This window comes from Cinclus cinclus, chromosome 4, assembly GCF_963662255.1.
Source record: "Cinclus cinclus chromosome 4, bCinCin1.1, whole genome shotgun sequence".
Classification (NCBI taxonomy): domain Eukaryota; kingdom Metazoa; phylum Chordata; class Aves; order Passeriformes; family Cinclidae; genus Cinclus; species Cinclus cinclus.
In genome coordinates this window covers 61,337,208-61,349,737 of record NC_085049.1, presented here as the reverse complement: position 1 = coordinate 61,349,737, position 12,530 = coordinate 61,337,208, and the positions used below count along the sequence as shown (strand labels likewise).

General features: G+C 43.6%; 2 protein-coding genes across 4 annotated transcripts in view; one reads left to right on the top strand and one right to left on the bottom strand.

Annotated features, from left to right (window-relative positions):
• Positions 1-5,831, top strand: part of UTP20 (UTP20 small subunit processome component) — a 63,193-nt gene extending 57,362 nt beyond the window's left edge. Inside the window, exons 56-62 of the mRNA XM_062491409.1 lie at positions 923-1,055; positions 2,115-2,314; positions 2,630-2,701; positions 3,091-3,357; positions 4,047-4,173; positions 5,010-5,155; positions 5,509-5,831. Coding sequence (XP_062347393.1) covers positions 923-1,055; positions 2,115-2,314; positions 2,630-2,701; positions 3,091-3,357; positions 4,047-4,173; positions 5,010-5,155; positions 5,509-5,664 — 1,101 coding nt within the window. The 3' untranslated portion in view covers positions 5,665-5,831. The remainder of the gene's footprint in view (positions 1-922; positions 1,056-2,114; positions 2,315-2,629; positions 2,702-3,090; positions 3,358-4,046; positions 4,174-5,009; positions 5,156-5,508) is intronic.
• A 527-nt stretch (positions 5,832-6,358) lies between these two features.
• On the bottom strand, positions 6,359-12,301 carry ARL1 (ADP ribosylation factor like GTPase 1). Of its 3 annotated transcripts, none has more exons than XM_062491407.1 (6): positions 12,211-12,301; positions 10,244-10,381; positions 8,861-8,942; positions 7,773-7,884; positions 6,921-7,099; positions 6,359-6,732 (listed from the first exon to the last, which is right to left on the bottom strand). In XM_062491407.1, exons 1-6 carry the CDS (start codon positions 12,212-12,214, stop codon positions 6,702-6,704), a joined length of 546 nt encoding a protein of 181 aa, XP_062347391.1. In that variant the 5' UTR covers positions 12,215-12,301; the 3' UTR covers positions 6,359-6,701. The 3 variants fall into 3 exon arrangements, with proteins under 3 accessions (XP_062347391.1, XP_062347390.1, XP_062347392.1); XM_062491406.1 differs by lacking the exon at positions 12,211-12,301 and adding an exon at positions 11,910-11,961; XM_062491408.1 differs by lacking the exon at positions 12,211-12,301 and adding an exon at positions 10,474-10,695.
• Positions 12,302-12,530: the final 229 nt, after the last annotated feature.

Below are 12,530 nucleotides of genomic sequence, written 5' to 3'. Positions count from 1 at the left end.
GAGGAAAAGAAACTTTGCAAGGCCACCTGGCCTCAGCCTGCAGCCATACAGTGTAACCAGCAGATACATTGCTCCTTGCAGTGTGGGAAACGTGTCTGCTAGTTGCAGAGATCTGTGTAAGCTTTGCATATCAGGAGCGCATGGCTTGTGACTGCCTGCTTTGTGCAGTGTTATCTACAGCTTTAACTTTCAAAAGGGTTCCCTTCCTCTACTTCAAGACCATGGTTTTGTTGTATGGAAAATCTTTTTAGTGCACGTGATTAACTCAGAATAACAAGGCTGCCTCAGATTCTGCTTAGCATGTGCTAATCCCGAAGGGATCCCAGTAACTGTGCCTGGGGAGTGGCTGTGAATGTTATTAATGCTGCCTTTGCACAAGAGAGAAAAGAACCTCAGGATCTGTAAATTGGCAAGAGATGAAAATAAAATACCTGAGGAGAAATTTGGTGTAATCACACCCTGTGCTGTGATATGTACTGACAATTTACCTCAAGCCAGCTGGTGGTTGCAGGCAGGGTGAGGACTACAGGCAGCATACACAGTGTTGTCATAACAACTCAGTGTTTCCCAGGTGATACAGGCAAATCTGCACTCAGCTGGGCTCTAATGATAAGAATCAAATACACACAAATACATGCACAGACATAATGTGCGTAATTGCTTGCATTTAGAAACCCAGCAGTTTGTTGTAGTAATGGTCGTAAGAAAAACAAGAATTATTTGGATACAATTGCCTGCGGAGATTGTGTCCAAAGGAAATGCTTTAGTGGAGGTGCTTCCGTTCTGTTTATATAGGGAATTGGGTACAAGTCAGTCTTCTGGGTTTTTTTGAACAGTTGATCTGAAATTTATCTAGTAAGGATTAATCAGCACTGTCCTCAGGTTCTGATAAGTATCTTTCTTGACTTGTTGATTTTATTAGATAACTGAAGAGGAAGAGGAAAAGGCGGCAGATAGGCTGCTATTCAGCTTTCTTGTGCTGGTAAAAAAGCTAATCACAGAGTGCAACTTGATTCAATTAACCAGGAACAATGATGTTGTGAGCAGTATCTGGGGTAAGTATCATTAAGGAATTATTACAGCTGTGTTACAAGAAAGATTCTTTGTGTGCCTTGTGGTTTTTCACACGCTAATGTAAATGACTGAACTTTATTATACAAGGTTTCTATTCTGCAAAATGCTAATCCACAGAAGTTACTGGGCAATGAAAGATAAGTTGCTCATGGAAAAGGTTACATGGTTGATGTAAACAACACACCCTCTGTCTCAGTTGCTGGGAAGTATTTTCTGCTACCCCCAGAGCAATTAGTTGGAAACTACTGCAAGTTTCACCATAATTACATTCTCAAAATTGGACTAAACATTGAGCTCTCCTGAGAAGATGGGATTTCCTTGATGGTACATACCAGCCAGAAAAGGACACATGGTAATAGTGCTGTAGATACTCTGTGTCTGTCCAGATGTGAAGACCTGCAAGTTATTTGATTCAAGCAATTTCCCTGTGTGTGAGATTATACAATATCAGGCTGGTTTATTGGCATTTTGTTGCCCTTATTTTAACTGCTTCATTTGCTGCAATCAGAAGACCTGATGTGGCTAGTTAGTGACTGAAGTGTCCAGCCTGCCAGGTGCCTTTAGTGAGATAGCAGATAACCATTGTTATCCTGGACTTTGGTGATGGGCAGCTTGGACAGAGGTGAGACAGGCCAGCAGTTCCATTTCCTCTCTGAAGCATCCTCGGCCTCTCTCCAGGGGTTTGATTTGAGCATCAGCAGCAGGGCCAGCTGACACAAGTCTCACAGCAGCCAGTCCCCAGACATCATGGGCAGATGAGCTGTGGCACTGAGTCCCTGAAGGGACCGTAGTTGTTGCAGAAACATGAATTACCTGATCACTGTGGGGACATTTGGCTACCTGTGGGTGTTTGCTGCTCTCTGCTTTGGCTGGATTGAGTTGCTAGAAAGCCTTTTATTACGTTCTGAGCAGATGAGCACAGTTTATTTCATTCACCTTTTTGTTGCAGCATATGCTGTGGTAATTGTTGGGAGTGACCTGGTTCTGTTTTTGCTCTCAATGGACCATCTCCTTTGCTGAAAGGGTTTTCTTTTCCCCAGATCATGTCCAGTCTCACCTGTGGTATCCTCATAGCTGGGTCTGGCTTACAGCCACTGAGATCTTTGGCTTGTTATTTGCATCTTATAAGCCAGAAGATCTTGTCAACAAATGGAAGGAAGGAAAGTCAGGGAAGAGAAAAAAGGCACCAGCAGAGCTGTCTGCATCCATAGTCTTCTTGACTGCTGAACTGGACAAAAAGGTAATGATGTCTATACTACTCCTTCATTCTGCTCATGCCCATTCCCTGACTGGGACATAAAAGTAGTTCATTGTTCAACATGCAAGTTTCTCTTTTAGTCACTTGTCTGCTGCTGGGAGGGAGCTTCTCTGGGGTCTTATTCTCAGCAGCACAAAAATACCTCTCTAGATTGTAAGATGCAGGCAGAAGTTGTGTTGAGCTGATGCTTTGGTCTCCCCTGGGTACTGCCTTTGGTGACTGCAAAATACTGCTTCGAGTCTCGGCTACCAGCTACCTTCAGTGAAGTCATTCCTTCCTCCTTTTCTGTCTCCCCAGATGAAGGAACTCGCATTTGCATTCTGCCATCAGCTGCAGTCCAAGTTCTTGGATGTGTCTCTGAGTGAGCAGGTAAGAGCAGGAGCCTGTCTGGAGCTGCAGGAGGGCACAGAGCAGGCCCTGGCACATGAGATACCATGTCCTAGTCAGGACAGCACCGCTGATGTATGGTGGTGCTGGCTCAGGGCAGATAGACAGTTCAGGGCTAGCTGCTCTCCTCCAGGCATCTGAGCAGCTGTGAGCCTCTTGGGGGGCCCAGAAAGTCCCCACAGTGGTGTCAGTCTTCTAAGGAGTGGCAGGGACAGAAAGCGGGAGTATTAGGCAGGGCAGGACTGGGGTTTCTGCCATTGCAGACTCCTGGGTTGGCAGGTTCCTCTGTCAGATCAAGTCTTGGCTCTTACATGCTCTGCTGCTTACAGAGGCAACCCACGGTTACTGACTCATCTGTTTCCACACGTCAGGTTATAAAGAATTTACTTTTTGTGGCCAAAGTTGTTTACTTGCTAGCCCCTGCCTCAGAAGAAGGTAAAGAAGCAGATGGAGAACTCGGGTGTGAAGTGGAAGAGCAGGAGGTCTCAGAGGATGAGAGAGATACTTCTGCTCAAGGAGGGGAAGAAAGAGAGGACACACAAGAGAAAGGCCAGCCAGCCACACTGCTGTGGTTAATGAAGAAGCTCTCTGTCATGGTGAAGAGAGAAGCAGCATATTCCCCTAAGGTCCCTTTAAAGGTAAGAACAGTGGTAGTCCCATTGCTTCTACTTCTACTGGATAGTGTTGCTCTGGTTCTTTGCTTTCAAGGGACAAGGTGCAGAGGGTGCTGTGAGCTGGCACTGAAATGAGGATTAGTAGGTGCTGAAGAAACAAGCCTTCCATTTTGGAGTTCTCAGGAAAAGCTCTCTCGTGCCAGTCTGGTTCTTGCTGATGCTTCCAGCCTCCTGGGGGGTGGTGGAAGAGTGGTAAAAACCCCAAGGCACCAAGCTGAAGGGGACAGAGCAATGCCTTTGAATGCCCAAGAGTGCTAGACTCATGCAGGCAGGGGAATGGCAGTATGGAGTAACTTGCTAGGAGAAAGGGAGGGGATGTGTGGGAGAGCATTACAAAAAGCACTGTGGTTCCCCATGGTGCAGTTAGGTTGAGCTTTCATGCCTTCAGCTGCCTCAGTTGAGGACAGTGAGAACGAGCATGTTGTTCAAAGTGTCGGCAGCTGCCAAGCCAGTCCCAGCCCACACAACAGGGGTTGTGTCTCTCTAAAGACTGTACTTGGATGCAGTGAGACCTTGAAAGAGCAGTGAGTTTGTGACTCAGGTGTCTAAAACAATACCTGCTGTGTTGAGTAGTGATGCATGGCCATCTGGGAGCAGTTCAGTTAGGAGGTTTCCTTCCAGCTTTCCTTCATGTCCCACACACTTCTTTACAGAGAAGCTGCATCTTTAAGTTCCTGGGAGCAATCTCGGTGGATCTGGGGCAAGACAGGATCAAGCCCTACCTTCCAACAATTCTCACCCCTCTGTACAGGGAGCTGAACAGCAACTATGCAGAGCAAGGTAAGAGATTTCCCTCACAAAGAGTAATGTGCATCACACCTATGCCCTAGTAGAAACACTACCTGCAATTCCTTTTGTTTTTTGAGACATTGATACTGTAATCACTGAATTTCATCTGCTTGCTGTCTAAACAAAATACCAGGAAGGGAAGAGAATGTATGTCAGCTCAAGTAGAAACCTGCATGTTCAAAGATTGGAATGAAGTTAGCCATGCTCCTGTGTCCAAGTGGGTAAAGCTTGAGCATGTGGTGTCATGGGAAAAGTGTAGTACTCAAAGGTGAGCTCACGGTGGCAAGACGTAGAGTCCTTGCTGAGAGGAACTTGAAAAACTGTTTGAAAGACTGAAGGAAGTATTTGCTCTGCTCTGTTTTCCCTTAGCACCTCTTTGTAGCCTTTTTTCACTCCCAGTATCTCTTTTTCCCCCCAGTGATTGTAGTTAATATATTGCCACTAGCTAGTGATTCCAACAATTAAGCCAGCCCTTATTTTGCTTACCAAGGATGCTGACCAACAAGGCTGAAATCATCTTTATTTCCAACAAAACCTATTTCACTCAAAGTTTAGTGGCTATACATAGAAAGCCACTTGTAATTACCTTTGGGACGACTTTACCCTTCTAAAAAATGTATGCTTCTCAGAAGCATTTTTTTTTTGTTTGCTGGTTGAAAAGCCACTCTCTGGGAAAGCTGGTGAAGCACCAGCAGCTTTCACAGGGTGCCAGTTTGGGCAGGATTTATCAGTGCAGCCATCCTTTATTAAAGAAAGAGGAATCCATATTGTACTCTTGGCTTTTGTTCCATCTGCGGAGATTAAGTAAGTCAATTTTGTTTTAATAGATCCAACACTGAAGAACCTTTCCCAAGAAATCATAGAACTTCTCAAGAAGTTAGTGGGGCTCGAGGCCTTTTCACTGGCCTTTTCTTCTGTGCAGAAACAGGCCAACCAGAAAAGAGCAATGAGGAAAAAACAGAGGGCTTTGCAGGTAAGATTCCACTTTCTCTTGAGAGAAAAATAAATAGGCTTCCCAAAAGCCTTGAGAGCTTCCCAGGAAGGGGAGTTTGAGGAAGAACTTCATCGTTTATTAGGACAGTTTATCAGTACCTTTACAAAACTTGGAAGAAGTGGTGTATGATCAGTCTGTTGTGCAGATTCTGGCTCACAGGGATGGTTTCCTGCTTATCTGAAGGGCAAAGCAGCCTGAAGACCCTCAGTTTTGAGGAACCTAACAACACCCATGTGTTGTCCTAGCAGACACCAGTTTCTTAGGAAGTTCATGATGCTCACAGAGACTGCTGTTAGTTGTCAATGAACTAACAATGTATTGTTTTTCCCTAGACTGTAGCAAATCCTGACATTGCTGCAAGGAGGAAGCTGAAGAGACATAAGAATAAAGCAGAAACCAGGAAGAGAAAAATAGAATCTCTACGCCCTATGTACAAGGCCAAACGCCATCGAAGTAATGCACTGAAAGATTTGGCAATGGTGGAATGAAAAGGCTTTTCCTTCCTGGAGGATTAATTTATGAAAAGTAATACCAAGCTAAAGAACTAATTACTGTTTTGGAAAGTACTTGCATATTTCAATTGTATTTATTAGTATTTTTTTATGTCATTTTTCATCTAGGTTCTTAAATAAAAACATCTAAATTTTTTTCCAAACCTGTATATTTACCAGAGCATGTACAGTTAAATGGGCAACAACTATTATATTTTATATTAAATCTTACTTCATTTGTAAGAAATGGGTTCTGTGCTGACTGCATCCCTGCCTGTGAAGACACTGGGCCTGGAGAGAAAAGTCTGCCTCCTGACTTTGATTTGACCCTCACTTTCTGCAGCTATACTGAGCTGCTTACCTGTCACTTCTGGCGAAGATGAGAGTGCAGGAACAACAGCTCATGAAGGTGTAAGTTAAAGTGAAGTTACTGCCCTGGCACATCAGGGCAGTAGTGTGTGCTGAAGACACTGATTTTCCTTTCAGACACCCACTGAATGCCATGTTGGCAGCCAGAGGTGCACCACTTGTGCTTTCTTGCTGTATTTCACTGTAACAGTGTGTCTGCACTGAAGGGTTACAAAGTAGAACAATACCAGCTTAAGGGAACCTCTGCAGGTGTTTGGATGCTGGAACTGGCAGCACTTGGACTTGTTTCTGTAAAGCAAGCAGCAAGCAACACACCCCTGGGTATAGCTGACAGTTCTAGATTTTATTAGTGTTATCTACACCAATATGCTAGCCACCAAAACCACCAAAGGAAGGGGGGATGACAAAAAACAACCAACTGTCTCAGCCAGTAAGACTTTCGTACAAATTAATATAAGTACATTCTTTAAACAAAAAGAAAGAAATGGAGTATCATAATGTACACATTCACTTATTTCAGTTTTACAGCTGAAGAGAGGCATCCACATTACAGAAGTCAAATTCAAATCTGTCCTATTTACAAGTATCTGTGGCTGAAAATACTTAACTGCAGAAAGGAGGATGCTGGCTATAGCTGACACTTCCTTGCAATGGTCAGTTTTGTATCACTGCCTGCTCTTCAAGGCCTCCACCAACCTAGGGAAAAGGTTAAGTCAGTTTACTGCACAGTCATTTCAATTCTGTTGAAATACTTCCAGCAGAAAAGCAATCATTCGAACGTGGATTCTTTTATGTCAGACTAGCCACAAATCCAGTCATAAAAAGCCTCCCCCAGATGTGTAAAATTAGGCATATGAATGAAGCATAACTAGACTGGTACTCACCATTCCATTGCTTCATCAAGCCCTGTGCCTTTAGTTGCAGAGGTTTTGAATATCTGCCATTTTCTGTCCTTCAAAGCTGGTAAGCCAAGGGCATTTGCCATTTCTGTGGGAGTCATGGCCTGTTCCATGTCCTGTTTATTTGCAAACACCACCAAAATGGCTTTTTTCAGCTCTTCTTCCTTAAAAAAAAAAAAAAGGAAATTGTGGAAGTTGTTGCAGAAACTTCTACGGAATTTATTTGAGAGAAAACCTATATAATAATAAAAAAGAACTTCAGCAAGTTCTCAATTATTTTGTTTGCTGATTTCTGTTCTGTAGAAAATTCTTCAGTGAAAGAATGGTGTCTATTTTCAATTCCATTATGATACCCTACAGGAGCAGTTTCAAAACATGGCTAGTCAAAGTTATGAAACAAGCTGGTAGTTGGATTTAACAAGGCACATTAAATGAGCTTGCAGATATTTTGAGGGGCAAGGCAAGAGAGAAAGGAAGTGTTGCTCAACTCTACTTAGAGTAGGAAACTAATTACTGTCAATCCTTCAGGGCTTGATTTTGCCACACAGCAGTACTGAGCAGCTGTCCTGGCAGGCAGGCAAATTTTCATATGACCACGAGGCTACATGAAATCAACTGTCCAGATAATGCTGCACAAACCTATGAATCCCTGCAGAGTATTCAGTGCTTTTTCAGTCAGAAGTGCTGCATGGGCTGTGCTGAGGGCTGAAGTTTCACAAGTGAAGTTGAGCTTCACTTTGTTCACTGAATCAAATTTCATATTTACTCCCAAAAAAAAAAAAGTCTTAATGTCTCAATTTGTTTTACTGATAACGACTGTGATCCTTGTTTTCTTACCTCTAACATAGCAACAAGCTCTGATTTTGAAGTGCCAATTCTGTCTCGATCACAGCTGTCCACTACATAAATTACAGCATCTGTGTTTGAATAGTAACACCGCCAGTAGGGCCTGCAGAGGAGAGAGAAGTTCCAGTCATGTCATTTGCATGCTGGCAGTTTTTGTTAGCTAGATAATTAAAAGCAGATCACCCAGAGGAAGTAAAAACTGTCTCTGGGGTAAAAGGCCCCAGGAGGAAAGTAGATTTCTTCAAGAGGCTACAAAAACGAACAGACAATACACATACTCTCCAAGGCAGAACAAAAAAAAAAAAAACCAACTCAAAAAACCCCAACCCAACACAAAGCAAATGAAGAAGCAACTTGAAAACAGGGGAAGAACAGAAATGCTGGGGACAGATTTATTTGGGAATCCGACTGCAGGACAGGAAAGCAAAGAAAATTTAAAGATACAAGCATCTTCATTACAGTCACCAAAGAAAGATTAGCAGAGAAATCTTAAATGACTAATTAATACAGGTAAGTAAATAACAAGGATCAAAACAAATGACTTTTTTCAGAATTACTGCACTGAAACTAAAAAGGGAAGGAACCTTTATCTCACTAACTGCACCTTCCTTTCTAGCTAACTATGTGGCACCTTGCTACTGAGGACTGAAAAAGGAATCACAAGAGGATCACACAGGAGTATTGTTAATAACTAATTACAAAACTTGTGAAGCTTGCTAAAAAATTACCATCTATACCTAAATCCAACTTCACTATGCTTAAGAATGCAAAGCTAGGAAGTATCTTTTTGGGTTTTTATGACCCCCTCCACTCTTTTCTCAGAATGCTATTCAATTACCTACTACACTAATAAATTTGTTTTTCAAAGCAAAACTGAATACAGATGAAAACACTGGCTTGTTTTTTTCCTATCTGTAGTGCATCACAGGTTTTACAAACTGAATTCCATCAGATGAAAACGCTCTCCTAAGAACAGGCTCTTTTAAAAACTTAAGCAATTTTCAGAAGTACCTGCTATGAGAATTCCAAGAACTTGGCACTTCTTAGCGAAAGTTAATTGACTTTAAGAAATCTATTACCTTATGCTTGTCTGTCCTCCTAAGTCCCAGACTTGAAATTTCAGATTCTTGTAGGTCACCGTCTCAACATTGAAGCCAATGGCTGAAACAAAGTTAAACAATTTCACTGTTGGTGATTTTCCTGTTTTTCTGAAGAATATCATAGCATTCACTTAAGATTTTCAGACCTGAAAATTCTCAGTAGCTGCATAATGAAGTTCATGCCCTTTGAAAAGCTACCCCAACAAACATGACTCAAAATAATGCAGAAATATTTCTTCTGAACTAATAAAACGACATTGTAAATATATTGCAGAGTTTTGTAACAAATGCTAAGGTTGTTAAAAATCAACAGTAGCCTGTCTGAAATCACCAAAAGAAACAGAGCAAGGATCAAAGAACTGGCCTGTTGTGATAATCAAGTAAACAACTGACAGCAAGAGAGCGCTAAGGAATGTGTCCTTCTGTCCACACAAGGTCTGCACTCATTTTAAGAAGCAAAGCAGAACCAGCTTCTCAGGAGAGGACTCGATACCAGTGTCTGAAAGATGGCAACAAGGCTGCAGTATCACATATTTCATTCCTTTTCCTGCCAGCCCAGATAAACACAGGGCAGGGAACAGTGGGCACAGGCTGCTTAAAATTTACGGAGGCTGAAATAAGCAAAACCCCAGGGCAAAAAGATTATGGCCCAGCAAACTGTTGGCTCCTAAAAGGTAGCAGAGGCCTGAGCAAAGTCAGATTCAGGAGGAACACAGCAGACATGACAAGGACATAAAAAAGTCAAGCATCTCTTGTCCTTTGTGTTACACACACCAATCACAGCCAGAACACTTGGGCATAGACACTGTGTGGGTGTGGCTGCATGAATGCCACCACAAGTGGTGAAATCAGTTGCATTTTTTTTAAATAAGCATCATCTTCTCCCTTGAAACCTCACATTGAGTTTTGTCACATTTTCTACAGAATGTAGTAAAATCATCTGATTTCTTCTCCACGTTAAACAGAAGTGCTTATATAAACCTCATTAAAAAAAATGTTACACGATCCTATGTACAGCAATAATGACCTCTGAAATTCACACAGTAGCTATATTTGGAAACAACAGAATTATGCAGTCCACAGTTACCATCTCTTGAATGCTGACCTATCACAAATAGCCTGCAAAATCATGCTAACAATCTTGAGGTCAAATGCTTTTTGCATTTTGCAGGGCAGCATAAAATATTCTTTTGTAATACTTTTATCCAAGAATTAGATACAACAGCACAAGGCTCCCACAACACAAGGTCCTTCTGTTTATGAAGGAAGCATGTAGTAAGCTCAGCTGGCAAAGTTTGTGTCAGAGCTACAGACAAATCACAGGCTACAGGCAAATATTCTCCCTATGGGCAGATCACTTACTTGGAATGGTGGTAACAACTTCTCCAACTTGTAACCTGTAGAGAATGGTTGTTTTTCCTGCTCCATCCAGCCCCAGGATGAGAATCCTCATCTCGCGAGTTCCAAACAAACTGGAAAAGATGGTGGAGAAAAAGCCCCCTACAAAAACCAGAAGAGAAAGACATTTCAATGTCAGCCAGCTCTCTGGGGAATACACAAAGACAGACAGACAGACGGCCCTCAATTCTTACTGGCCTACAAGACATTTTTCTCCAGGATTTTGCCCAGATGGCTGTGTGCCCAACAACAGTATGTCCTCCTGGTTTATGGTGCCATTTTATGATTTCCTGGTAGCTCACTCCAGCAAACCACACTGCAGCAGCATCAAGCTCTCTCACTGTGCTTACAATTTTGTTTTTTCCTTTTCTTTCATTTGCCAGAATCTGAGTCATCTTCTTTTTGGCTTGCATCAGACTCTGCCTTTTCAGTGCCAGACTATATAAGGACCAAGAGAGGCCTGAAAGAATTCAGCATCAGAAGATGATTATGATCTTCCACAGGAACCACCCATTTCTTTTCTTCTGAAAATTAGGTATAAATCAGTAGGTACATATTAAATCAGCTCATTATAAACAGCGAAGCTGCACCAAATCAAATACATAAATGCTACAAAGAAGTCTAGGAGCTGATTTTAAATGTTTAAATTGTTCTTTTTTTTTCAAAACTGGCTTGTCTCAGCATCTCATTTATTTTCTAAATGCAGGTAAGGGTACTTGTGGCCAGGCAAATCATAGAAAGATTTTTTTCATAGAAAAAAATTATTTAATTTTTAAATAATCATAGAAAGAATACTAATGTCCTAAGCCAGTAACAATTACATTTTTTCCAAATATTTTTATAATAAACATATCCAATGTTAAACTGTAACTTTGTAAATACACTTAAAGCCTGCAAAAGGTAATGAAACATCCAACAAGCCAGAATCACTGACAACACTAATAAATATATCAGAGACAAATTAAAGAAGATTTGCAACCAAAATCTTACTGAAAGATGTTTTGATAAAAAATTATTTTCTGTGTTTTCCTGTCTAGGCATCTGCCTTTCCAGGGAAAGGAGGGAGCAATGAGCTCATACTTCAGAAGGAACTAAGACTGATAACAGGTTGCTTTATTTCTTCTAAGCCCATCCCACCACAGAAGCCATACATGCTACAGACCTGGAAAACAAGGAGAAGGTATAAGGGACTATTAGTTGCCAGTCTGCATAGTGCTGTTCACGGCACCTCTTACTGCCAGACAGGCAAATAACCTTAAGAGAACTGAGATGGAAAAAGGGCATTTCAATAGAAACATCACAAGTAGAAGATTACCACTGGTTGCACGGAGGCCTAAGATTTGAAAATTCTTTCAAATCAGTAACTTTGCTTACCGCCAGACACCTCTCCCTCTTTTTACTTATATGCTACTGTGTATGCTTTTCCCACACTAAAACAGTGCTCAAATACCATCTGCAATAGGACAGGTTCACCGCAATCACTCGATCCTCAGATTCAGGGCCTCTCTTCATTACTCCCTCTACTTCATTCACTAGTCTGCAAGACCACCTCTCCTAACTCACTCCTTGCTGGCAGCCCATTACAGACGCGATTTAGTTTGATTTTGCCAGGTGCCAGGAGCACAGAGGCCTGGGGCTATGACCGAACACAACCTCCTGCCGCCGCTCGGACCATTCGCCATCGCAAGGCAGCTCCACCGCGGCCTCCGGGCGCTCCGGCGGCGGCTGCCCGGGAACCGGCCCCCGGCCTGAGGGCAGGACCCGGCCTGAGGGCAGCCGAGCATCGCCCGAGCGCGGCCCTCAGCCTCGGCGTCCCTCCCCGCGGCAGGGCTCAACACCGGCCCGCCCCGCCGCCCCCGTCTCCGTCTCCACGGCCGCCGGGGCAGGGTGGTGATGGACGGGTTCTTCCGAGCTTCCCGCCCGCTCCTCACCCATGTCGAGCCGCTCCGCCGGCGCTCCGGCCCGCCCCGCTCCGCTGCCCTCGCCGCGCTGGCCCTGCCGCCGCCGCCCGGCTCCACGTCGAACGCCGCGGCGAGTAAACAAAGTCCGCGCCGGCGCCTGCCGCCGTTTCGACACGAGGAACCCGGCAGCGCCCCCGGCTCGGGGGAAACGGTCTGAGAGCGGGACCCTCCCTGCACACGCCCGGGCGGGAAGCACAGAGCGGGAAGAAAGGTTCGGAGAATAAAAACCGGGCCCCCCCCCGGGGCCAGCCCGTGACGAATCTGCGGCGGCGGGAGCGCGGCCGGGTCCG